Below are 27,213 nucleotides of genomic sequence, written 5' to 3'. Positions count from 1 at the left end.
GGCAACTTCTGGAGGTTTTTCATGAGTTTGAAAGTAGACCACTGAGGATGTCCTTGGGAACTGTAGCGTCTATTAGACCCATCCTTGTGTCACTGTAAGGAACTGAACAGCCACCATGGGGCTGTGCCTCCCCAGAAGTCCGAAAGCACTGGAGACAAAAACAAAGTACCTCTGAAACCACACGTGAAAATGAATTCCACTGGTTAATACCAGGTATTTTGTCTTGATGACAAAAAGTTGCTAAACTGTGATGACACAGTTGCTAAACCTCTTATATATTACAGAACATCTTAGTTTGCACATTTGATTATTAACTTCATTGACTGAAAGTAAAATGTTAGCTTTGTAACATTAACTATGTTTGCCAGCTGTTGCTAGGTAAAGCGACAGAGGAAATGTTCATGTGAACAACTACAGTAACCGTGAGGATGCTGATCAACACTGGACACACACACACACACACACACACACACACACACACACACACACACACACGCTCGCAGGCAGAATGACAATAACCCCGTCCATGTTGGAAGGACCACAGCTGACTCTGCTCTATCTGCCTTAAGGCCTCAATAGGATGACTTGTCACCAGACTGAGGCGGGAAAAATGTTTGAGCACAGTAGCTCTGAGCCCATCTGAATTCCCTCCTCTGTCTCTGATTGGTTAAGGTAAGGGAAGAAACAGCGCCCAGCCTCCTGCGGCTCCACTTGCCATTGGTTGAGAAGAGGTGGCAATCAGGGTTGGCCGAGACTGATGCCCCAGCTCCAGCTCTGTGCTGGTCTGGTGCGCTGTCGCCGCTGTAGTCGCTGTCTGGGTCCCTTCCGCGGTACTCTTGCCTGGAGGCTGCCTCCCAGGCTCCGGGAGCGGACACCATGGTGAGTGCCATCAGGATGGATAGTGGAACCTCACACCTAGGCTGGTAGACCTTGACAGACTGCTGTTTGTGGCTGCGCTGCAGAAACAAACCTAGGGGACACAGAGCCCAGGGCCGCGAGGAACAGAGCCTTTGGTGGGAGGTGGGGACATACGATCTGCTAGAGTGCTCCGAGTCTCTGGGCGCCCGCTCAACCCCAGTCTCCGACTTCAGGCGATTCTGGGCTCCACGGGCAGGGTGGTGTGGGTGGCTCAGGGCTCAGGTTCTTGTGCTGTCCCTGTTGCACCACGGTGACAGGTGAGCAGGGGTAAGAAGATGGGGGAGGGGTGGCGATGGGAATTAAAAGATCCCGCAGATCCCCCTTTTTAGGATAGGATACCCCGAAAGCTTAGCCGGGAGGCAAATGACAGGTCAGAGGAATGGGGTGGAAGACCGGGTCGCAAGGCGCCGGTCCCTGACCGCGGTCTCTCTCTGCCCTGCAGTACGGTTTTGTGAACCATGCCCTGGAGCTGCTGGTGATCCGCAATTACGGTCCCGAGGTGTGGGAAGACATCAAGTAAGTGAACAGCTTCGCTCCCAGGGCCGCGCGTTGGCACCGCGCCCGCGCCCGCTTCCCTGGCTGCTCCCAGCAGGGTCGTGGTGCGCATCCTCCGGTCTCCGCTCCCACGCTCCGGAGCCCGGACCAGGAGAGGAGGGTAGGCCGGGGCGTGGCCGCGCGATCAAGCCTCTTGGGGTCGCTGAGGCCTCCTCACCAGGACTGAGCGTGGGAACACCCAGACTGACAGAACCCTGTGGCTCCCAGGCCAGGTTCCTAGGGTTGGTTAGCTCCCATGCAAAGGACCTGGGGGCTTCCCAGGCCTCTTGCAATGTCTTGGGACCAGAGGCAGGAAATGAACAGATTTGCTTTCCTTTGCGATTTATACACCTGGTACACATAATATGATTAAATCGTTTGGGTATGCTATAGTACACTCAAAGATTATTTCTCCAATAAGTCACGAGAAACCCATATTTAATAAATGGACATTTCTCCTTTAACTTGCTCAAATCACCCTTGCTTTGCTGTGTTTTCTTCTGGCAACCCTAGCAGGGCATCCTAGTTTCTGTAGAGCTTTGAGTCTGGTACTCAGATGCGACCAGAAAATACACTTATCTGAGATTTTAAGACCCAGGTCATCTCTTGAGCTTTTTGTGGGTCTAAGGAGGCAGTTTACTGGGGATTGAAGCCAGAACCTTGTCCTTGACGGGCAAACGCGGTGCCACTGAGCTGCATGTCTGGCCTTTAAGTTCTTGAGACGGGATCTCCCTACATACAGCGTAGGCTGTCCTGAAACTGCCAATCTTCCTGCCCTCTCCTAGTGCTGGCTTTAGAGGAATGCGTCACCAAGCCTAGCAGAACATTACAATCTAACAGAATTATCTTTCCCTCCCTCTCTTGTTGAATCTTGGATTTAACTCCTGTATATCTGAGTGTTACTACCAACTAAAGTAAAGTCACACGCAGGAATTACCACCTTCTATCTGCGTAGGGCTAGTGGTGGGAATTACAGAAGAGGAAGACGTTTCTATTATTTGTGGAGTTCCTCGACCCACCAATGCGCATGTGCCCTTGCTATTTTTCTTAGCACATTTTTATTAGCAATCAATTTCAACAGGCCTTATTATGTAGCAAGAGGAAGGTGAGTTTCTGTATTTATCTGTTTCCATAGAAATGACCAGGTCTATAACTTAAGCGCTAAAACCTAACATCTCCCTCCAACTCTCTTGTGTTTGAGCTTTAATTCCTGTTCCATAAGCCGTTCATGTTGTCCACATTTGCATTATCCACAGGGGCGCTGCTGCATCCGATAAAAAAGAGGTCAAGACGTGGCAGTTATGATTCTATCAAACTAAACTCTAAGAAGTAAGGCTGCTTTGAGGTTGCAATTTTCTTTTGACTTGATTCTTTCCTTCGTAATTTTCATTTTCTGTGGATACACTTTTAAAAAGGCAGACACCAAGAACAAGCCCTTCCAGTGCCATCAAGCCCGAGTGTCTATAAGCCACTTTGTGAATGTATGAAAGCAACATTCTCTCATCTCTAGAAATCAAATCCCCAAAGTTCATGATGGATGAACTATGACAACAGATATGTTTAGGATTTGAAGAGTACCAACATGTTAATTTTTAAAATTAAAGTGTCAAGATATTTGTTTATGGTGATTATAATCTAAAAATACATACATTCTATTGATGAGAATTATCTTCCAAGTGGTGGCTGAAAATAATACAAGTTACTTCAAGTAACTTGCACAGAGAGGGTGGGGGAAGAAGGGGAGAGAGAAGGAGAGGGAGAGGGAGAGGGAGGGAGGGAGGGAGAGAGAGAGAGAGAGAGAGAAAAAGAGAGAGAAGTTCTTGCTATGGATCTTTGGATGAGTGAAAATTACCATGTAGATGAGGCTAGTCTTGTTCTTACAATAGTTTTCCTGTCTGCTCTTATGTGTCTGGACTACACGCATGTGTGCTCATCATGAAGGACCACTGAACACAATTCATAGTTTAATCAAGTGATAATAATTATGAACAAGGTCAGATGGGTGGTTCTCTCTGAAATTACTGTAAGGACAGTGCCCTTGTAATAGAGGAATAGAACCAGTGCTGGCCACCTGGTTGCTTATTTTCTCTTTTCAGGAAGGCATCTTTTATCGTCCGCGTGGGTTCAGTTTTGTTTATGTGCTGGGGAGTCTGGCTTGGCTCTCTGAATCTAGAGGTCTAAAACTGTTCCTTGCTACCCTGCCTAGTTTCCCAAGAGGCTGCTGAATGCCTCCTAGGAGAGCATTTGCCTAATCAGCAGATGTTCACTGAGGATGAGGGGAGTGTAACTGCTAAGACTACTGTCATAAAGGTGCCTCCTCCCCTCCAAGCCCATTCCAGAGCATTCTCTGCAGCTATTGGTCCAAGGGGCTTTCAGTTTTAACTTCTTATGGAAAACAGAATATGTGAGAGATCTTTTTATCCTTCCCCCCAATAAGAACCAAACATTTTTGTCATCCTTTATGATCTGTGAAGAACTGTGAATAGTTATAAAATGTTTTGTAATATTTTTGAAGTTTAGTAAGAAGTAGGCCATTTATGAGAAAGGAAGCCAAACACCAAATGACAAATAAAACTCTAAGTAACAGGTTCCAGACAGAAAATTCTAGATGGTTAAGAGCAGGAAACGTTTCCTTGTAAACTCAGGGTCCTCACAGACTATGACCCACGGCATCACCATTTCATAAACATGTTGTCTCCTCTTCTCAGAGAAAAGAAAAATTGCTCAGGAACCTTCTCTTAAAGAGACAGACAGAAAGGGTTTAGTGTCTGTGCCCAAGTCTAGCCACCAGGCATTGGGAATGTATATGTGTAACTACCAAAATGCAACAGTGTAAGCATGTACACTTCCTCCTTAGCTCTGTGCCAGGCAACAACTGGATCCAGCATCCCCAAGAATTTTCTTCAGCTCTTGCTTTGCAAATTTTGAATCTTCAGATGATTCTCCTAAGCCATGATTCCTAAGTGATGAGAAAAATATCTATCATTCATTTAGAAAATGAAATCAGATTTGATGCATATTAAAATACAATCTAAATGCTTGCTAGGCCCCCCTCTATTATTCTGGTGTCAGCCCTGGTTGATGTAATAATTGTATTGTGTCAGTGAGCTCTGAGATTCTCTGCCTACCCTTGAACTTCTATGGATTCTAAAGCTGGATTCAAGAGGCTGGAAATTCTAAGAAGATTAAAAGTCTATTGAAAACAAGGGACAGCTAAAGATGTAACTCAGTGGTAGGATCAATACTAAAAAACACCATACACACACACACACACACACACACACACACCTCTTTCAGAAAACTATACTCATTTGTCTACAGGTGAGCAGGCCAAAGTATTGATTACTTTGCCTCTGATTTTTCTGAGAAATTAGAGATAAGCAATTAGATCTAAATGTTGGCGTGAAAGCTATAAGTTTTATAACAATGTAATAGCTTTGTTAATTAATAGATGCTGTTGTTAATTCGCTGTCAGAAACTTTCCGTGTGTTTCGTAGGGATTTCATCAATTCGCTATCTACTTAATTCATTACTCCTTCTCTTTCGATTATTGTCAAGCTTATCTTTAGTGAACACAGTTTAGCACTTCAGGCACTCAGGATAGAAAAGCAAATGATGTCATTATTGTCTTGAAAAGTCTAGTGATATAGGATATTTTTAGTCTTATTCATTTTTTTATAAAAATTCCCTGTCACTCAAATAAGGAAATGCCTTGGATAGCATGTACTGATATTCCATTTTGCACCTCATAAATGGAGTGTAGTTTGCTAACCAGGAATGAACATCAGGACCCAAACAAGCTTTAAAAAACAAAACAAAAGCAAAAACAAACAAACAAACAAAAAAAAAAGAATTACATGACTCTCCAACCTGCCTAAACTTTCCAAATCTCAGTTATATGTGGAAAATTTAGTGTGTTGGCTTGTTGCCATGCATACAATATTGTCTGAAAATGTATCTATTGTTTTGTTTTCCAATTCTCTCACGGACCTGCTCTTTTCAAGATCTTTCTTCTAAAGTATACCTGTAAAATGTGAAGATCCCTTTTGAGTAATGGCAACCTGGGAACCTTCTCCTAAAGAGACAGACAGAAACGGTTTCGTGTCTGTACCCAAGTCTAGCCACCAGGCTTAGGGAATTGGGTGTTAGGGTGTGACTGGATGCTAGAGAGCTTGCCTAGCACTACACACCCAAACAAAACACCAAGAACAAAAGCCCCTTGTGTCTGTGTGCTATTTCCACTTAAGTCTTCCCTCCCCTCTGGTGTAAGGCCTCAGGTCATTCCTCATTTCCTTTATCCTACTCATGCAATGGCTGCTCTAATTTGTTTTATTTTATCTCCTGGCCTTTCTTCTTTCCCCTTGGTCCTTATCATCTTCCCTTGCCCTGCTCTAAAACAACCCTCTTGTTCTGTTTTCCCTGTCTGCCTTGGGCTCATCCTCCACATTCTGCAGACTGTTAGAAAATGATTATTTCACCCTACCATCTACAAGGCAGATTCTTCAAGCCACTCCCCTGCCCCTAATCCCTTCTGCCTTCTCACATTCATTATGGACTAATTTAAATTGCTACATCTCTCTAAACCATAGTTCAAGCAGGAAAAAGCCTATGTGGTTTTAAATAAGAATGGCACTTCATATTATAAAACTATTTAAACCTTCGAGGGTTGTTTCCTCTGTGTGTATTTTCAGCTGAGCCCTGTAACATCTATTTGAAACAGGAAATGACTTTCCAACTCAGTGAGTTTGTCATTGTTGTGGGTTTTTTCACTACGGAGTTGCATTTTGAAGAAATTAAACGACTGTCTGTCAAGAGGATTATGCATAGGAAGCTGAAAACTCACTACTTCCTTGAGGGACCATTCCTGTGATACCAGGCTTCATACTCCTAGGAGCATTTTCCATAGAGAAGTTACCTAGCATAAATACAACACATTGATTTTCTTACTCAAAACAACCTCTGGAAAATAAACAAATTTCTATAAAGACTAAAAAATTTAATAAGTAAATAAATAAATTAGTTCTGGGTTAGGAACGAGACATTTTCCTGTAGAACATTCTTCCAGTTAGCCTGAAAGGCAGAGGAAGACACAATATGTATGTTTTCTTGCTGCTAGGGAAGTAGATGCTTAAGTGTGAACCACCTCACGCAGCTGCTGGTAAGCTGTCTGAGCTGGGTGTCCTAGAACCCAGACCACTTTGGAAACAACATGGCCTTGTGTCATAGCATTTTGATGGGATTTTTATGATCTGCAGCAACCTTCTGGCTGGCCTTGGGGAGTCTTCATTGCCTTGCATTCTTTTTTGTGTATCAAATGTATACTAGAATCCTATTAGCTTGGTGTGTGTCTTCATTCATTGCAGTGAGGACGGTAAGGGAAACCAGAAAGCTCCTGCTTTCATTCTTACTGAGTCAAGATTGGGTGACGACAAACATTACCTCAACATGGCTGCTTTTTGCAAGAGCGAGGTCCTTTGCATTCTCCTTTTTTCCTCTAGAATCAGGGACCTGGCGAATGTTGCTGTCTAACATGTTGGAAGGTGATAGTTAGGGGTTGATGCTAAGCAGATGCCTACAGGAAAGCACACTTAAGGAAATGAGTACTATAACGGAGAAGCTCTCCAGTCCAGTTCCCTGGCGACAGTGCAGATTTGAAGTCTCGCAGCTTTTGTATTCGCTGTTTTGCTTCCTTATGCTTTAAAGCAGAAACAGTAGGAAAGAAATGTTGTTATTTGTATCTAGGAAAATATAAGAGATTTTCCTTCATAAACTATGTCAAAGATGGTAAGCTTTGAAGCCGACATTCTAACTGCGGCTAGGATCAGTGTGCGTTATCCCATTTACCCGGAGCTGCTAACCTTGCAGACTGACTTCAGCTATTCAATCAGGCTGAGATTTAGAGTTTAGAACGCATGCTCCCAGACAGAACTTCTATCTTTCCTTACCTTACCCCTCCTTATTCTGTAAATGTCTACCTCTCAGCTTTGGTGTACCACAGTGAATGCTATGGAGGAAACCATCTTATGTGTCCAGCATTGTACCTTCCCTTCCTAGTACATGAGTGAGTTGAAGCTTTGAATTAATTATTCAACTAGTGTCTGACCCACCTCAGTAAAGTCTGGCCTTCTTACTATTCTTAGAGAAAAACCCCTGGATGTTCTCTCTGTCTCTGTCTCTGACTGTCTCTCTGTGTCTCTGTCTCTCTCTCTCTCTGTCTCTCTCTCCCTCCCTCCCTCCCTTCCTCCCTTTCCCACACCTGTCTCTTTCCCCCTCTTTCTCCATGAAAATGATAATACATATGTATGTGAATTGTTATTAATTGCAGAAAATAGAAAGCGTGTGAATAACACATTTAGTGTGTGTGTGTGTGTGTGTGTGTGTGTGTGTGTGTGTGTGTGTGTGTAGGTCCTTAATTTGTGGGATGCTGACCAAATCCACTGTCACAGACTGTAGAGAAATACATGCCAGGCAGCGGTTAGGTTTGAGATGATGCCATTCATTTTGAATGCACTATCTCATTTATATTGGACAATTGGCTATATTTCTGCCGTGCCTCAGTGCTTCCCACTTGTAGCATCACGAAATTGTCATATTCTTTCCTTATTGTCACGTTACAAATGAGAGAACAGGGGACATTAAGCAACTTCCTTAAACACGCAGCTATTCCCAGGAAAAGGATTGGGACAGGGTTTTCTCCCAATAAGAACCTGCACTCTCCTTTCCAGCATGGTCTGATTTAGCAAGGACTCTAACCATCCATGTGTGGGTTTGTATCTTCTGCATATCTACTTGTTTTCCTGGAATGTTCTGGCATATGGACAGTGACTTTGATTCCAATGTTTGGAAGGTGTTTTTATTTACCAACCATCACGTGTGTTGAAGAAAATCAAACTCTCCTAAATTTTGAACAGACTGCTTGCTTTGAGAGGAGCTGTGGCGTCAGGTGCTCCCCAGGCAGGGTTGACGGAGAGTGGATTCATCTGATTAATAAGACTGTCGAAAGCCCTTATTTAAGATATTTGTGTGTGGCTCTCAGAGTGGCAGCCATTCCTGTGATGCATCTCCCACAGTAGTCACAGTGAGAACAACCACTACAGTCCCGCCCTCGCTATGCCAAGAACGATGACATTATTTTGCTTAAAATTGAGACCCATTTGTCATTCATTGGAGCATGGATGAATGACAGGTTAACTTACAGGAACCAACCTTCAATTAAGGTCCAAAATTAATCTTCATTTAAGGTACCTCTTTAAAGGGCCTGTCTCTCTTTTGGCCAATTTCTTCACATTGGGATCTTACCTTGGGGTTCAGAGGCTTATTAAAGTCATTGTAACTAGATAATGAAAATATAGCAACTATTTTCCCTGACGCAAAAAAATTCCACCTGCTGTTTCAATGTGGCCTACGATTATTGTCTGTAGCTTGTAATGGAATGTTTCAATATTCATAATGACTAGACACAGCTCAGTGATTAATATACTCCCCCTTCTCTCCTGGGCATTTCTAGAATTCATTATACAGACTAAATTTGTGCACACCAGTAAGGCTGCAGGATTGGTAGCTCTTGGGGATGTTGGATGGTCTGACAAGGGTGGAATTGGTTGGGAGTTCACCTTTGTTTTGAGACCTCTGTGGGAAGCCTCTTTATCTAAAGGCACAGACTGTCTCCTGAGCACACTAGCTTTGCAAGTAGAAGCACCTCAGGGTAGGAGGTGAAGTCGATCCTTTTGCTGTTCACACCTGACATCAAGAGAAAGCTCTTGGTGCATATATATTAACAGGCAAGCATTTCAGCCAACCCATCAAAGACCATTCTAAGAAAACTACCCACTAACCATACTTGGAGTAACTAGTAGATATAAAAAATGGTCTTACATTCTAACATCTATCAATCACTGAGAGTGAGCAGAAAAATTAATTGTTATAGGGCAAACACGTCACCTATTTATAACACATTACTGTGGAAGTGAACATATGATTCTATTATCATTTTATCCCCATCTAAGAATTTAATCACTATTCGAAGTCACATAAGGGAAGAGACCTTGCTTTTACCAATTACAATTCATAAATTTTACTGGCAAATCAGCAAAGTGCACAGTTGCTTCCTTTTATGAAGAATGGAGACTTCTGAGTTGGTCATTGCACCTCTTCCCCCTCCCTTGCCCATTTCCTCTTTCTCTTCTTTGCCTTGCTCCTCCTCTCATCTCTCATCCTGGACATTTGCTCTCCCTCCCCTGCGACCTTCTCATTTTGCTGCTTCAACAGCTCAGCTGTATCTTACCAGTCAGATGCACTGCGTGTGACCTGTGAGACAGAGGCTGATTGTGCTAACAGTCCTGGTGACCCTTATGCTATGCTCTGCAAAAGGCATGGGATGAAACCCCAGGAGTGGGCCCCCTAAGACTCCCACAGCTACATACAGGAGAGCTGTAGTTCTTTATTTTGCACAGGTTTTACAGGAAGACTTCAGACTCCTTATTTTGAAAACATGAAACATAAACAAACGAACAAACTCAAGAGAGATAAGCAAAACAAATAAAAGTACGTCCAAAATATTTAATGTTAGAGAAAATTTCGAATTATGAATCCCAGAGAAGCCTGTGGCTGCTTCGTGTGATGCAGAAACTGAGAGAAGTGGATGCTGAGATGATTTTGAAACAACGAGTCTAGAAAGTTGGTGAGAGAACCTGGATGTGGGTAATTCAAGCTCCAAGGAAATGCTACATATAGAAAACAAATGTCAAATTATTAGAAGTGGTATATATAGTAGATAGAGATATGTGTATTCAGTATTGGCTTTTAGAAGTGTAAATGTTATGAGACAAGAAAGTAAGAGATGAGGAACCTTGAATCTCCATAACTTGAATTATGTATGTTACTTATGTAATCTATCCACAAACTTGGCCTAACTTGAATTATGTATGTTGCTTATGTAATCTCTCTACTAACTTTGCTTCCTAACATTTTTTATATTTGGTGGTCACCTTCTTTGATTTCAGTCCAAAGCAACTGAAGGGGGAAAAGTCTACTAAGCGACAGAGAGAGAATCTTTAGCAGAAATGGTGACAGGAGAGCCATTAAAGTTTCTACCTAGTAATATGGTAGGTCTGTCATGAGGAGCACTGACTGAGGGTTTTGGGGGATCTACCATGAAGAGCGTGGGAGCGGAGGTGTTAATCACCTCTGCGTAGCACATGAAGACTAGGGCATTAGGCAGCATGAAGGCTGATTCAATAAGAACATGTGAGGAATGTCGGAGTAATGCTGAACACTGACAGGACATTTCCAGCAGCGGCTGCAGGATGTGCCGTCTGCCTCCCCTTCGTCATTGCGCATGCCTGATCCTGCTCAGGTTAATCTGTTATCCAATCACATTTGGAGGCCTGCAATTCTCTAGTTGTTTCCCTTGAACCCAGAAGGAAATGATGGATGAGCTGTGTAGAAGAGTGCAGGCTTCGTGGATGACGGCAGACAGCAACTGCGATGCGGCACATCATCCCTGAAGCCCCCAATGCCCCTGAATAGAATGTGTAATCTCACTGCCATCTCTTTCTCCCCGGTTTTTATTCTGCCTGCCTTGTCTTCTTGTCTTGGAGCATATGCCATGCTATAACATAGTACGGAATTTAGCACTTTTTATATATTGTTTCTTTTTACGGTTACAATACCAGTCAGTGAGGACTGCTAACTTTCATAGTGTTCCTTATTGATGTACCAAGATGCTTTGAAAACGAGCCTCGAGCATAAAAGGCATGGAGTCTGTGCGGGGGGGGGGGGGGGACGTCTGGGACAGGGAAGAAGAAAGAAAACAAGCAACTGAATAGTCCCTAAGGCTTCGGAGATAAATGCAAATAAGGAGTTCTAAGGGTCTGAATAATTCAATGGAATTCGGCGTGGCATTTCCACAAGAAGACACTTCCTGGTCTGCACTCTGCTGACTTTGTTTTTAGCCCCTTCCAGGGAGCCTGACCCAAGATCAGTTTAGGAAGGAATGCTTAGGAGATAAAGGAGCTTGTTTCAATAAACAGAGAGGATGTGGGTCTGGTTGATGACTGGCCCTGGCTAGCTGATTCCTCTGAAAAAAGCCTCTTCTCTGCTTTCTGCATGGGGAGGATAGATACTTCTTACTCATTTAAGGCTTGCTATGGATTTGGTGGGTGTTTAATAGAGACTAAGCTTATTACAATTTGATTTAATTCATTTGAAAGAACAGAACATGACTAGTAAATTAGCATACATTTTATTGTAGACTTGTTTACCATCTATACATATTTTATTAGTATAGTTTAGGTCAGGCGTCTCTAAATTCTCATATGGACATTAGAGTTGAGTCACAATAAAAAGAAAATTGCGAAAAAACACAGTTGACATAGTCATGGTCTTCAAGCCAGCCAATTCCATTCCTAGGAATTTATTCTGTTTCTATATAAAAATACAATTAACTACAAATGAATATATTCATCATAATGTTATTATTTATACTTGTTGAAGAAAACAAAAGCACTCTAACTTACTGCCAAGACCTCGGTGTATTTGAACAGTGCAGATGTGTGCAGTCATGGTATCCAAGAGGAACTGGTCAATCTGAAAAGATAGCCATCAAGGATGACACTGAAATTAGCTGCATTAAACGGCATTGTATGTTCAAGTGTAAAGAGCTTGGTATAATACTGAGAGTAGTTATTTCAGGCTAAGGGCAGCTTTCAGGTTTAGTCTTTTCTTCCCTGTGCCTTATGAATTCTTTAATGAGCAATAAGAGCACCTAACTTGAATCTCTGCATTATCAAAGAGTACATGTCTGTATGTCCTATGTTTAGCATGTTTCCATAGTGTGCCAATGTACAATGTTATGAAGAAGTAAGCTCTTTGGAGAACTATGTTCCTGTCACTGGATAGTTATGAACGCTTGCAACATAGGCTAAGGTCACACTTGACACACAGCTCAGTAACTGAGAATGCAAATATGTGAAGCTCTATCTTAATAAATATGTACTGTCTTAATGGCTTTGAACATAAAGCCACATGACTTTGTGTCATATCGTCATTTATATTCTGCTTTTCATTTTAGAATGAAGAAAAAAGGTTAGGTTTTCATACTCATTTTATATATGTGGTCTATTTAACTTCACCCAACTAATAAATTCTGAGCTCTGAAATCATGCTTTCTTGATGCCGGGAATAGGATTCAGGGCCTTGTGTCTATTAGGAGGAAAACTTCCCAGCTATGCATAATTACAGCAAAATTATAAATTATATGCTCTGAAGAACATAGAAAGTCTTTGCAAATATTTCTCTATGCTAAGTCAGGCATAGGACATGACACAACTGGAGAGACTTCCCTTGAGTAAACAGAGAGAGCAGCAGCTGTGAGCTGCTCCCTAGGGAAGAGTGCCTGGGGCACACCTTGAAAATGTCACTGCCACTGCGGCAGTGTCTGGGTACAGGGGTTCAAGTGAGGTGGGTTGGGGCAGAGATGGCTCAGCACACTGTGTGTGAGTCTCACGTGGCAACCCCGTCTGGGAACTAATCAGCGCTTTCTCCACCCAGCAGTGTTTGAAGGATGGCTTTTTCCACTGCTTGGACACTTACTTGAGAAAAGCAATCCAAATCCTATCAAAATAAGTGTATTTATAGCCTCCTGATGGCTGTGCAGAAATGATAACCAACATCTCCTTCACTGACTGCGTGGTTTGAGCTACTGTGTTTAATATGCAAAAGATAAATGAGAAGATTTGACCAATCCACTCAGCGTCTCAAACCTAATGTGTTTACAACATAACTCTTGCTCTCACCCCAGACCATCTCAGCCTTTTCCAGTCAGCTACTGATGACTCTTATTCAGGCCAGAAAGGCCCTTGTCATCTAGAGACTTTGCCGTCCCTCAGCCCAGCTTCAGCAGGCTGCATTATCTACCTAAACAGTCACCTAGAAGGAAGTCCTTGCTCACACACCCTGCTGGCTCTCTTGATCCACTCACTAGCTTTTCACCAAACACACTTCTGCTCCTAGAGTGTATTCGTTCCAAGGGGATTCCCGTCTCTTTGGCTAAAGTCCGCATCTCCAGTTCCTAGTACAGTGTCCCACACCTGTAGGGAATCCATAAGTATTTATTATTTCCCAACTTAAACATAACTGCATTGCTGTGTGTTAGTCACGGGAGTACTAAAATATAGTTGCATGTATCATTTTAATTTGAAGAGAAGCAAGCGGCAATTCCTCCAAAATCACTGGGCTGTTAGGTACACAGTGTCAGCTTAAGCAATTTTGCCTCCACAAGTCCTGTTTCAGAAATAGATCTACTATTTGCACAGTTGCGATTTTGACAGATACTCTTATTTTAACTTTGCTTTCTGTCGCTCTTCTGTTTTCTTTCAGAAAAGAGGCGCAGCTGGATGAAGAAGGCCAGTTTCTTGTGAGAATAATCTACGATGATTCCAAAACCTATGACTTGGTGGCTGCTGCGAGCAAAGTCCTCAGTAGGTTGAAAACAGCCTTCCTTCTCTGTGTTAGCCACACATCGGTCCATAAAGGAATGTGTGCTCCAAGACCGCAGTGTAGCATTTTACAAGGTTTCCATCGTAGAGCCTGATGGGTTGATATACTTGTATGATGCCAGGCTGGGGCTATGCTGAGTTCTACCTTTTCTGTTTTCGTAAACAGAAAATCAAAAGTGGAAATCTCCTGCCCCCTATCTTGTACGTGGTCTTGTATGGAGAAAACAAAACAAAACAAAACAAACAAACAAAAAAACCGAACAACTATCAATACTTCACTCCAAAAACTTCAGTTACAGCACCAATCATAGAGTGAGCATTCAAATGTAATGTGTGTGCAAGGAACACTATACTTCAGATGTGTGATATAGTCATAAGCTGTGTGAAGTGCTAGCAAAAAGAGAGAGGAGATCCACTGACAAATTAAATTCACAGATAAGACCCATGGCTAAAAATATATATATATAATTCCAACGGTTTTCATGGAGTAAACGGTGGTTCTGAATACTAATGTTCTAGGGGGCTATAATACACCTCACCTGTTGTCTGTACAAAAGAGGATGGAATCTTAGCACTACTTGCCAGGATTCAGGAATTAGATAGGAGGGGTTGGGGATTTAGCTCAGTGGTAGACCGCTTGCCTAGGAAGCGCAAGGCCCTGGGTTCGGTCCCCAGCTCCGAAAAAAAGAACCAAAAAAAAAAAAAAAAAGGAATTAGATAGGAAAGTACTACATGGTCATTGAAAACAAAAAACACACAGCAGTTATAAGAGAAAATATAAACTTTTAAAATAGTGATTTTCAAATGTATAAAACTGAAATATCTGTTTGGGTCAAGAGGAGAGCTAAAGAAAAATAACACACATTTTCAACTTAATAACAAATTAAGATAAGTTTGAGGGATGGTATTTTTTTATTATCAAAGCCAATTAAAAGATGTTCATACCATTAATATATTTTTGAATTTATTTTTATGTTAGGATACATGTGATTGTATGTGTGTACATATACAGAGCCATGTGTGTATTTGGGTGCATGTGCACATGACAGGACAGAAGACAGTTCCTGGTGTTTTTGTCTTTTTAAAAATGTATTTTAAGAAGTTTTTGAGATTATAATTTTATCATTTCTCTATTGCGTTTCCTTTCTCTAAGCCTTCCCACACATACCCTATCCTCTCTTCTTCTAATCCATGGCCTCAATTTTGTTTATCATTTATGTATGTATTTAAGAATATATATATATATCTTTATTGTTAAATACATGAGCACAACCTTCTCAGCCCACATAATGTTATTTGCATGTCCATGTTTTCAAGGTTGATAACCAAAATTGGTGTGCTCTTCTGTGGGACTGACTGTTTCTTCTGACCTCAGCATTCTTCCTTGCCTGTAGTTCTTTGTTCAGGGCTGAACCCTCAGGCGCTTCCCCCACCCATCCACATTAATATGTCCAATGGTGTCATTCCTGCTCTACTCCTGCTCTGCTTGGGCAGGCATGGTGTTGAGGCTTTGTCCATGTAGTTTCTGACATATTGAGGAGACACAATCTCACAGCAAACTCCCTATTCCTCTGGATCTGACAGTCTTTCTGGTCCCTCTTGGAAATGCTCCCTGAGCCTCAGGTAGTAGCATTGTAGATGATCTATACGGAATAGACTTCACGCTTCGCACTTCGGGCAGTCGCTTCGCCTTACTTTCTGAGTAGGATCTCCTGCTGAACCTGGAATTCACAGTTAGGCTGGATAACTGGTTGGCAACCAAGCTCCAGTGATCCACTCGTCTACAACCCACCAGTGCTGGAGCCACTGCAGCTGGCTATTATATGGGAACTGGGGGTTGTCCAAGTGCAGATTATCACACGTGTGAGACAGGCACTTTGCCAAAGACTCCCTTTGTCTAGCCTCCTCACACTTTTAAGGAATTTTCACTGAAGATATATGAGATCTGCTCCCTATTAAGATTTATGTGTAAGCAATTTCCCTAGAATTGTTTATATTAACAAAAATAAAAGGTCTGTCTTCTCAATAAAAGATTCATCGAATAAATTATTGTCCGTATGTTGAATGTCAGTCAAAATTCATACAGAAAAGTGCGCAGATAAATTTCATAAAATATTGATTACTTACTGAGAAACAAGCAAGACATCAGGATTTATTCTATGTGTATGTAGTTAAATATTCATATTATATAAAGAAAAGTCATTTTGCAACAGAGTATCTTATTGCCTTTATTGTGTGTGTGTGTGTGTGTGTGTGTGTGCGCGCGCGCGCCATACAGATGTTTATGTGCCACATCACATGTGTGGAGGTCAGAGGAGAACTTAAGGGAATCAGTTCTTTTCTTTCACCGTGTGGGACCTGGGCATCAAAGTCAGGTTACTAAGCTTCATAGAGCCATTTTACAACACTGTGCCCTTGACTTGAATAAATGTTTTTTTAAAGAAACAATACACAAAATATATAATCATAAAGTGTTAAAGTTAAGTGTGTTAGTATATAAGTTGAAAAAATGGTTACATCGATAATAATGTGATTTACACCATTAACATGCTAGCTTATAGTCTTCTCATATTTCATTCTAATACATCGGACAAAGATTCTTAGTCTACGTTCACACTATAAAATAATTGTGAATATTTTAAATCATTTTCATATACTCTTGTGTTTATTCTTCTCATTGACAGTCTTCTGCCTGTTTTTTTCCTTTTCATCTACAAAACAGACCTCAATGCTGGTGAAATCCTGCAGATGTTTGGGAAGATGTTTTTCGTCTTCTGTCAAGAGTCTGGCTATGATACCATCTTGCGTGTCCTGGGATCTAATGTCAGGGAGTTTTTGCAGGTGAGAAGTTCGAGGTTCTAACAGTGAAAGTTCTTGGTGCCTGTTGTTAAATTTGGGCTCTCAAATACTTTTACTTAGCCAGCTGGACAAGGTTGTCTTGCTGCTGGTAAGGAACCCTAGTGAGCCCTTCTCACACAAAATCTAATTATTAGATGATCCTACATGTATTTCAGAATTTTCAATCATATATTTTCAGTCTCCTGTTGTTGACTTTGAATATGCAAGCCTTCCATTAGTATTCTCTTAAAGTCCACAGGGTCTATTGGACCTGTTCAATTGCCTTTAAGAAAGGATTACAGATGCGAATGATGTGGTCTTCTGTTTTCAATATAGGGTGGTTCGTTGTTTTTCTAACATACTCTTAACTATAAACTCTCATTGGACAGTGTTATCAGTATTCAGTAAGAACTGCCTGGGCTCCTTATTAGGAAAGAGCTTCAGGTATCCCATTTAGGAGAACTAATTCTTTGTCTTTGAGTTACAAATCAGCTGATCAAACACAGAATGAAAGAGGAAATTCAAAGTTGGTTTCAGGTAAAAGCAAAAACCAGAAAACAGACACCCCCACCCAAGGCCTTTATCTTACAGCACTGAACAATTACCATAGAAGTCTGTACTAGTAAATTCCCCATTTGCTGAGACACTATTTCTGGACTGCCTGTGCTATTTTGAGCTCTGGCGTTGGTGAGACCCTCGGATAAATGTGTGAACGCTCAGCACCATGGAGCTGGGTTGCAGAGTGTTTCCAACCTGACTGCTGAGAGTGGCTAGACCTGCTGGAAAGTGATGTCAGCGCAGTTCCCAGCTGAACTGAAGCCCAGTCCTGAGAGAATGTAAACCACTCCAGGGCCAGCTGCATTATTGATTTAACAGCCAAAATAAGAACGCTGGTGTTTAATCAAAATGTCTGTTGTTTACACAGGGACATTTCTCTTATAAACTTAAAGCCGCATTAAATCAAGATGAACACTGGTTTATAGACTCCAGCTGTGGACTTACTAAAGTCCTGCTGTCCAAAGAAAGCTGCCCCTTCCAAGTGAAATGGCTACTAAGACTGCAGTCTGATGGTGTTTAAAATTGATTATTTCAAATGGATTGAATCTGGAGACTTCAAAGTGTTGGAGGGATTTTAGAGTCTTTGAATATAAAGTCCATTTTTAAAGTATGTTTGTTGACTGTCACCTTAACAGAGACTTTAAAAAAAATTATGGCATGTGTGTGTGTGCGCGCGTGTGTGTGTGTGCATGTGCGTGTGTGTGCATGTGTGTGTGTATGTGTGTGTGTATGTGCATGTGTGTGTGCCTGTGTGTGTGTGCCTGTGTGTGCGTGCCTGTGTGTGCGTGTGTGTGCACACGTGTGTGTGTGAGTGTGAGTGTGTGTGTGTGTGTGTGTGCATGTACACACATGCAGGTACCCACAGAGGCCAGAAGGGCTCATTTGATCCCTTGGAGCTAGAGTTAAAGGAATGTGTGAACCACCCATGTGGGTACTGGGATCTGAACTCTGGTCTTCAGGTAGAGGAATGAACACCCACAACTGATGGGCCAGCTCTTTAGCTCCACCAATGAAGCTTCGATTTCCAATAGCGCTCCATTTTAACGACATTCTCAACCATTAGATTCACACAACAGATCACAGATTTCAGTAGATTTGTTCATTTCTTTATCCCGCCTACACTCGCTTTTACCATCTCCCACCTCACTGTGGAGGTGTTTTTATATGCTCTCAAGCTGAAGAGACACTAGCTAGGGAGACTCCTCAACACTTTGTAAAAGCTTAATTATTACTTGACAATTCTGTGCATTATATAATGCACTCACTCCAATTACATCACCAATACCTTTCAGGTCCCCACCATCTCCACCAATACCCCACTCCTCCTAACAAGTCTTCATCTTCTTTGTATCTTTCTGTTGCTTTGGTTTTGACCCACTGATTTATCTAAGATTGCCCACCACGGCCATGTCTAGTGGCTGAATCAATGAAGACACTGAAGGCCTTTCCCTTAGCAACCTCAACTACCAACAGGTCATAGCCCTCCTGGCAAAGCTAGGGCCCTTCAGCATTCCTGACTGGTTGCGCACGGGTTCAGCTTTTGTGAGATGCTGAGTACAGTGTGCCTGGCATGCTCAGAAAACAGCTTTCATGGTTATCCTCTCCATTGTGTGCCCTCTGTTACCTTCATTTTGCCACCTCCTTTGTGATGCTCCTTGAGCTGGGGAGCAGTGATATGGTCGTCACCGAGAGGGCTGAGCAAAGTGACTCAAGAGGCAAGTATTCTTAGGACCTTGTACAGCCACGGGTCTCCACATTAACTACTGTTGGCTACTAAAGCCAGATTCCCTGAACAAGGCTGAAGACAGAGTGAGTCTATTGGTAGGAAGTTACCCATTTCAGTGGTCAAAATGCCCATTTAGCAAAACAGAAGAGGTAGGTTCACCTGTGGCCTCCCAGCCATGGCCTTCCACTTGACCACAGCATCAGGTATGGCCTTTCACACTGGGAATGATCCAAGACGTAACTCATTCAGTTTCAAAGATGATGCAAAAGATTCAAAACTGGATCGTTTTATAATTTAACATTAAAACTTTATTAACACATTTGAATTAAGTATGATTTTTATTTTGTGTCCCCTTGAGTAAGACTATGAAAACTACAAATTTTGGAAACGATAAATTTTTCATTATTTCCTACTTTTGGACAGTAGGTTTTTGTCTTCCAACTGTCTGTTATCATGACTAATTTACTACAGTAAGATCATACTTTACTTAGGAGTAGGTGGTTTTGTTATGGTTACTCAAACAAATAGGAATTCAGTGCACCTTTTTCTGTGTCTGTTGTTGTAAAGTGAAGCACCTGGTTTTCACAGATTGTTTTAAGATCCTAGCTTACATATAACATTTTTCTTCCAGCATATATTAATAAAATACTCTTCATGATGTACTTTACAATCAAAGAGTGAGATGAACTGGGCTTCACCATAAAGAATGTTCAAAAGTTTTTCTTTCTTTTTTCACTCCCTAATTTTAATTAATAACCAAATATTTGAACGTATCATGAGTGCTAAATTTGGAGAACTCAGCCTTTTTGACGTTCCTCTGAAACTTTCCAGGAAGGGTCTTCTTGTATTTAGAGACTAGACAGTCTTCCTGATGTCTCCAATCTCTTCTCTTTACACTGGTGAGTAGTCTAAATGCAAATAAACTCATCATATTTTTTCTGCTTTGAACCCTTGAGTGATTCTCCATTGCTTGCTATAAGTCTGAAGCATATCAGGTTAAGACAGCGCAGATGACTTCTCCCACCCCCCCATCTCTAGTCCCTCTTAGAACACACAGTTAAACTTGATCTCTGGACTCCTATTTACCAAGCTCCCTCTTCTCTGCAGTTTTGTGCACACTCTTACTCCGATCAGTCGGTCTTCTAGGTCCCATTGCTTCTTCCAGGAAGACTCCACTCTTCTGTCTAAACTCTGCCCTTCTTCAGAGGAAATCCCTGGCTTTTCTCTGGCTTTTAAAGTAGGCTGTCCTTAGCCTCAGTCCTGGCACTGAACCATCATTTCCTGTTTCTTTCACTGGAATGTAAACCACAGGAGGCCAGAGACCCTGCAGGGTAACTCAGTGGATGCTACTGCAGGAGGGGTATGAATCCACAGCTTAAAAACAAAAGAAGAAAGAAAGGAAAGAAACATCCAATAAGCAGATCCAGTAGTAATGATTCTGTCAAGGACCATCAGTTTGAAGTAGGGCTGTAGAGGTTTTCAAGAAAAATATAGCTCCCATCTTAAAAGAATTAAGAGAGTTTATTTTGAGCTGAAAATGAGTGACTATGACCTGGAAACACAGACTTAGGTTGCCAGACTTGATCACACATTATATCACGGCTGAGGCCATACATACATTACAGTCCAGGCATGGGTTAGAGTGCACTGAGGGAAATCATACGATAGGCTTTAGATGTTATCTGATATCATGCTTAACTCTTACCTTGGTGAGCATTAGTACTCAGCTAATAATGCATTTAGAGGTTTTACTTGACAGTCGAAGAGATGTTAAATCAGGATGGAAAAAAAGGCTATTAAAAGACTAAACATAATTCTAGGTAATTTGGCTCCAGAAATGCAACATTCCAATTCTATAATCTCAAAGCTCTAATTGGTCAGTCAGCTTTATAGAGTTTTCAATATATTTATGGTTTTCTTTTTCTGAGAATTTCAGTTGATAGAAAGAGGCTGAAATTGGCCCATTAAAGAAGACATAGTGGGCATTTTGGGGCGGGGTAGTCAAGGCAAATTTATGTTTATTAGTCAATTTTCAGGCTACTGTAAAATATATTGCTCTATCTTTACATTGTATATACTTTTGCGTTTTTAAATGTCAACCTTGATACTGGCACTTCACATGTGAGAGGACAATAATGTTGCTACTAAAGTTAGAGCTCAGCAGACTGTTTTACTGACCAAGCCCGTTCATCTCTTTCATCATAGCAAAGAAGACTTAGGGATGGATCTTCTCTTCCTGTCTCTCTTTGAATATATGAGCAAGAATGATTTTCCAACATACATACAAACACACCACTCACACACCATATATGCACACACATATGCATACACATACATGTATGCTCACACATATATGACATGAAATGTATTTTAAATGTTTCTGAATTTCAAAAACTGTATGTATGTGTGACTGGCAGTCATCAATTCTGTAGGAATCAGTTAATTCTAGAGTGACCGTTTTAACGATTTTCACACGTATTTATTTAGTGTGTGAGTATACACCCACATGTACGTACATGCAAGAGCATGTTTATGGGTGTCGTGGGTCAGTTTTAAAGGAGGTAGCTTTCTCCTTTCACCTTTATGGGTTCTGGGAAACCAAACTCAGATCATCAGGTGTGGTGACAAATGCTTTCACTCACTGAGCTGTCCCATCAGCACAATTCTTGGAGCATTAGTAAGATTCTACAAGTCTATGCTTTCAGTGAGATAATACCTCTGCCCTTTTATAGAAATAGTGTATTCCAGGCCACATGGTAAAGGCAGTGTCTGTAGTTTAGTTCTATGACATTTTGACATTTCTGGTGACTATCTTGTTAACAGTTAACTGCACTTGCCTTCTCAAGTGAGAGCCTTTGTTTCCATCACCAGATGCTTGACCTTATACAACTTCTCTTGTGTTTCTATATTCAATGCTTAAAATTTTGCATTACACTGACTTTGAAAATGAGGTTTCCCAATGAACACAGTGATAAAATATAAGAACACTTCTAGAGAAAGATTTTTGCATTTGTCTTTAGGGATTGAATAGTTCGCAAGTGATTTTTCTTAAGTCTGTGACGCTATCAGTTTGGGGGCTGTTAATAAAAGTCATCTTTTGAGCTTATTCTTAAGTGGATTAGTAATTGAAAACATAAACAATAAGATAAAGGATTTAAAAGAATTTTACTGTGATTGCTAGATTTTATATGCATTTAACTGAGACTGTGGTTGGCAAGATAAATCTGTATTTTTAGCACGTTCTTTTCACTAGTTTTTACTTTTATGTTCTTAAATCAGGCATACATAAACTTTTCTCTGAAGTTTCATGCACAGAGTGAAGCAGTCCTGTGGATACATGGCTTGCCAGCTCCCTGAGAACACCACTGGTGAGGATTGCCAAGCCATGGTGTTTCCACTGCAATCCATTCTGCATTATGAATTCATTTTCCAGACGTCACAGAAACAGTATCTTCTGTCACTCCTGTGCCTGGCCTCTATTCAGAGATGCAATCCTCCTTCCTTTGAATAGGGGTTGGCTTTGGCAATCATTTGACCAACAGATTATGGCAAAGGTGACATTGTGAAACATCCTAAGTCATAGAATCAGAAATTTTCATTTTGTTTTCTTGGGTAGCATAGTGTGGGAAAAATCACCATAAATTGTTACCTCTATGGATCCAGACACCTTATGTGAGATGTTCAAGCCACACAGACTGTGTAAAAAGGTCAGAACAAAATCCTGCCTGATTTCCTTGCTGGGGATTCCCTTGCAAAGACCTGGCCCCATTGCTGGCCATTTTAAGGGTTCATCATAAAAAAAAAATTCATCCTGTTGGTGTGCTGGTGACTCCAGTACAGGAGTTTCCACACTTAGACAGCATGGAGAACCATCAAGGATAACAATATATTATCATTAATTAGCATTTTAATCAGTAAGTGTAGGTACAATGTGCTATACCACAAAGGCAGTAGCAACAGGCTCTGTTCATTTTTCCTGGTAGATTTTCTTTCTGTTAGTATGTGTGCATATGTGCACTCGTGTGATGAGTCAAGAACTTTGAGTAAATCCTTGGTGAAATGATGGACAACTTTGGCAGTGGAACCCAAACCAGGCCAAAACAGGACTATCGCTTCATTCATTCTCTATGATGTTATGTTGCTACCTTGTCTGTACTTTATGGCCCAAGGCTGCCAGATTCACTTGAAAAACACAGAGGGGGAAGAATGCTATTTTAGAGACTAGTTAAGATTTGTATTCATGAGCTTATTTCAATATGCATAAGGATGGCATATAAAAATTTAAATATGCTTTCATTCTTGGCTGGAAAGCTGGCTGTCTCAGCTAGGTCTGTGGTACTTCAGTCACCCACTCCCTCATATACATACATACATAATACATATACGTAATACATATACATACATACATACATACATACATACATACATACATACTCTTAATCCTCCTCCAACACAGCATGCAGACTGCAGCAGGGGGATGTCCCCAGCTCTTCTTAGATCTGATTTGGGCTTATAAAACCCAGCCCACCAGCAGCAGCCTGGCATTCACAACAGATCCAATTTCAAATTCTCAAATGTTTGTACAAGGGGCTATTTTGGGAAATTCTAGGATTTTCCTGAACAGCTGTAAAGCCCTAATACTTCCCTAAATTATTTATATTTTGTAGAAAAATGCACTAGACAATTTATTTCAACTTTTGAATCTCAAAAGAAACATCTAAACTCAATTTCTACAACCTGCAATTAAAATATGACTTAACTTTTATTTTAAACAGAAAAACAGAACAGAACTTCAGAAGGGAGAGAAATAGATTAAAAGCAAAAGATTCTTCTTCTTTGAATAGCACTAAATATAGATCCGTTGTTAAATTTGCTATTATCTGGAAGGATTCTGTTTTTAACATGAGTTTTAAAGGACACAAATATGCGAAAATCTGTGTAAGTGCATTTTATTTGTTTGTATCTTTATTGAAGATATTGCTTTTGAGAAGATGAGTAATTACATACTTTTTGGGTTTTGGGGAAAGAGTTTTTAGGCTGTTCTGGAACTAGTTCTGTAGACCAAGCAGGCTTTGAACTTGCCTCTGTCTTCCACGTGCTGGGATTAAATGTGTGCACCACTACTGCGGGGCTAATAATACAATTTTAAAAATGATTTCTGTTTAAATAACTTGCTTTGCAAATATAACATTCCATTTTTCTTTTTACTTTTTTTTTACAATTTATTCATTTATTTATTTTTAAAATCTTTTTTTCTCTTTTTTAAAGATTTATTTATTTATCATATATAAGTACACTGTAGCTATCTTCAGACACACCAGAAGAGGGCATCAGATCCCATTACAGATGGTTGTGAGCCACCATGTGGTTGCTGGGATTTGAACTCAGGACCTCTGGAAGAGCAGTCAGTGCTCTTAACCACTGAGCCATGTTTCCAGCCCTACTTTTAAAATCTTTATGCATGTGAGTCCCTACATGTCTGTGGACCATGCTGATATCTAGTGTCCAGGAAGGCCAGGCTCCTATTTAAGGGGGGTTAGAGGCAGTTGTGAGCGGCGGTGTGGTGCTGGGAACTGAACCTGGTTCTTGTGCAAGACAAGCCAGTGCTCTTAACTGGTGCCAAGTTACCTCTGTAAGCAGATCTCATGCTATTCTTTTACAAACACAATCTTTTCATTGTTTTGAAGAAGCAGCTTCTTGGGGGGGGGGGGCAAAGAACCTGCCTGCTTCCACCTGCAGCTTAAAAGCCATCTTAGATTAGAGACAAGCTAGGCTCATTCCTATGGTTAAACCTGTTTTTTAAGGATTGGACTATGTCCCACCTGTACCCTTAACTACAAAGGGTCCTGTACTGCCTGTTCCAGGAATGGCAATCCCGTCTCTGTTTCAAAAAGTTGTTTATAACCATCTTGCAACCCTCTTTGTTTCAAAAGGTTATATGACCACCCATGACTACCTTGCTGTGCCTACCTCTCAACCATGACTTTGTTCCAAGAGGTGGATAGGATTGACTTGTTTTTCCTCTTCTTATAACCCCAGCTATTTTGTTCTATCCGGCCTCCCCCTCCCAATTTGGAAACCACCTACTCAGTGCTGACCTCTCGGAACCCACCTTAGGGGAGGGATCCCATGAATGCAAATAAAAGTGTTTTAATTAACTGCTTGCTTCAATGAATTTTGGCCATCATGATATGGGTCGGTGCGGAGATCTTTATGTTTCCCATCAGCTTTGGGGTAGATTCACCATTTGTCTCAGCATCTGTTCTCTCCAAATTCCAATGACCTGTCTGTCATTAATCTCAGCAAGGGGTGTGTCAGAGTCTGCAATTCACATTATATGTGGTTGATGCTAGCCCAGCCTTTCAGAGATGTGAGGGGAGAAAGTGCTGGGGGAGCAAAAGGAAGGAGGGAGAAGGCTTTGCAAGAACATCTTTCATTTTCAGGGCTGAATCTTAGTGGATTATTCACAGAAACTTCCTTTTCTCTCAACCACAAGGATCAGGACTAAGGATTATGGGAACTGAAAAAACAAAGGACCAGTCTGCCTTCCAGGCAAAGTCTTTATCTCTACATTTCTGTGGCCCATTTGCAAGTTTTTGATTAGCTGAACTAGGAGCAAAGAAAGGAGGTCTTGGATTTCTGCATATTTTGTTTCTGTTACTATGTATGAACTTATGTTTGGGGTGCCTGGTATATTTTTTAAAAAAACGTGCATCCCTTTGAGATAGTCCAAAAGTCTTTAAAAAAAATGTACCTTAAGTATATTTCCCCAAAGAACAATGGTTTCCTACATCTACAGAGTACACTCCATCTTGAGCTGCTGCGTATCCCACGTCCCAAGTGTAATAGGTATCTTTTTCCTTTTTCTACAAAGCACAAACACCAGGAGACTGGTAAAGTGGTCTGGCAGCTGCAGAACCCCGCATAGAAAACATGCCTTTATTCTCTTGGTGAGAGAGGGAGCGCAAAGTGGTATCGGCCCAGCTAGAAATGGAACTAAAACCTCAGACTAAACTTTAGTTATGGGAACAACAACACCACCCTTTAAATGATGCTAAGGAGATCGAGACGCCCGAGCATACTTGAGGTTGCTTCATGGCTTCCTGGAGGTTGTTCATGCTGAGGCATTGGGGTTTACATTTTCCCGTGACCTTTTTGGCTTTTCTACGCATGTGCGTACTCCCCGTAACTGGCCCCGCAGCTTCTCTCTTCCTGTATATGGGTATATTTAGAAACAAAACAATTCTAGTTTTGTGATGAAAGTTTTATTGCCCGTAATGTATCAATATTGCTCTGTTAGTGAATTGTCAAGTGTGTTTAGTTAGGGCTCTCACGTGTGAATAACTTTTTTCTTGGCCATGCTAAGGGTCCTTGTTTGCCAGTTCCAGAGGATATTGTAACAATGGTAGTTCAAATGTGAAGGCGGCACATTTATTAGCGACATAGAGTGCAGTGAAAATAATTTGAATTTAATCACAATCCCATTTCTTAGAAGAGACAGATCGTGGTAATCGCCTGAAACTTGAGAGAGTAAAACCTCTTCAGGAAAGCTGTAACGGAAGAAATCCCCAGAGTCTGTTTCATGTGGGATACTATCTAAAGAAAATCAATATTACATTAAGTGGTAAATCTTTCATGCTCCCACAAAGCACTCAACTTGTCCATTTAATTAGTAGCAAATTGAATACAAAAGCAAATCTCTGGAGAGTCCGTTACCACAAAGAGGCTTGAACCGTGAGCACTGTAGCTCGGCACTTGAGTGACCTCAGCAAGGCCGTACTTCCAACATTCGCAGCTTGACAGTGCCCACACCTGCACACCACTTCAAACGGACACCCCTCCAGGAAGAGTGCTGCCTTGGATGCCTCATTCATCCATCCTGGGTCATCCAGTGTCAGAAGTGCCTTAACATCGAAGGTGGCCACTGGTAGCACCTTTGTCACTGCCAAGTGATTATGCTGATTGCTTGTGGGAATGAATGTATAAATGATACACGACGATCCAAAATGGTAATTGATCGTAAGCAAGCGACATGCTTATAACAACCAGGGGATATGTGAATACTTCGTTTAGAAAAATGAAGTACTAAAAGTATTAATCCACCTATTTAAGATGACTTTCTTTCAAATAAGGAGCACAGCC

General features: G+C 41.3%; 1 protein-coding gene across 3 annotated transcripts in view; it reads left to right on the top strand.

The window, feature by feature from the left end:
* The first annotated feature begins 784 nt into the window (after nucleotides 1-784).
* Nucleotides 785-27,213, top strand: part of Gucy1b1 (guanylate cyclase 1 soluble subunit beta 1) — a 43,254-nt gene continuing 16,825 nt past the window's right edge. The window contains exons 1-5 of one of the 3 annotated variants that reach the window (XM_087616309.1): nucleotides 785-879; nucleotides 1,361-1,434; nucleotides 2,709-2,781; nucleotides 13,831-13,931; nucleotides 16,672-16,790. In XM_087616309.1, the coding sequence (XP_087472435.1) occupies nucleotides 16,698-16,790 (93 nt within the window). In that variant the 5' untranslated portion in view covers nucleotides 785-879; nucleotides 1,361-1,434; nucleotides 2,709-2,781; nucleotides 13,831-13,931; nucleotides 16,672-16,697. 3 annotated transcript variants of the gene reach the window in all.

Source organism: Rattus norvegicus, chromosome 2 (genome assembly GCF_021556685.1).
Source record: "Rattus norvegicus strain SHRSP/BbbUtx chromosome 2, alternate assembly SHRSP_T2T, whole genome shotgun sequence".
Lineage (NCBI taxonomy): Eukaryota > Metazoa > Chordata > Mammalia > Rodentia > Muridae > Rattus > Rattus norvegicus.
This window is presented reverse-complemented; position numbering and strand designations above follow the sequence as displayed.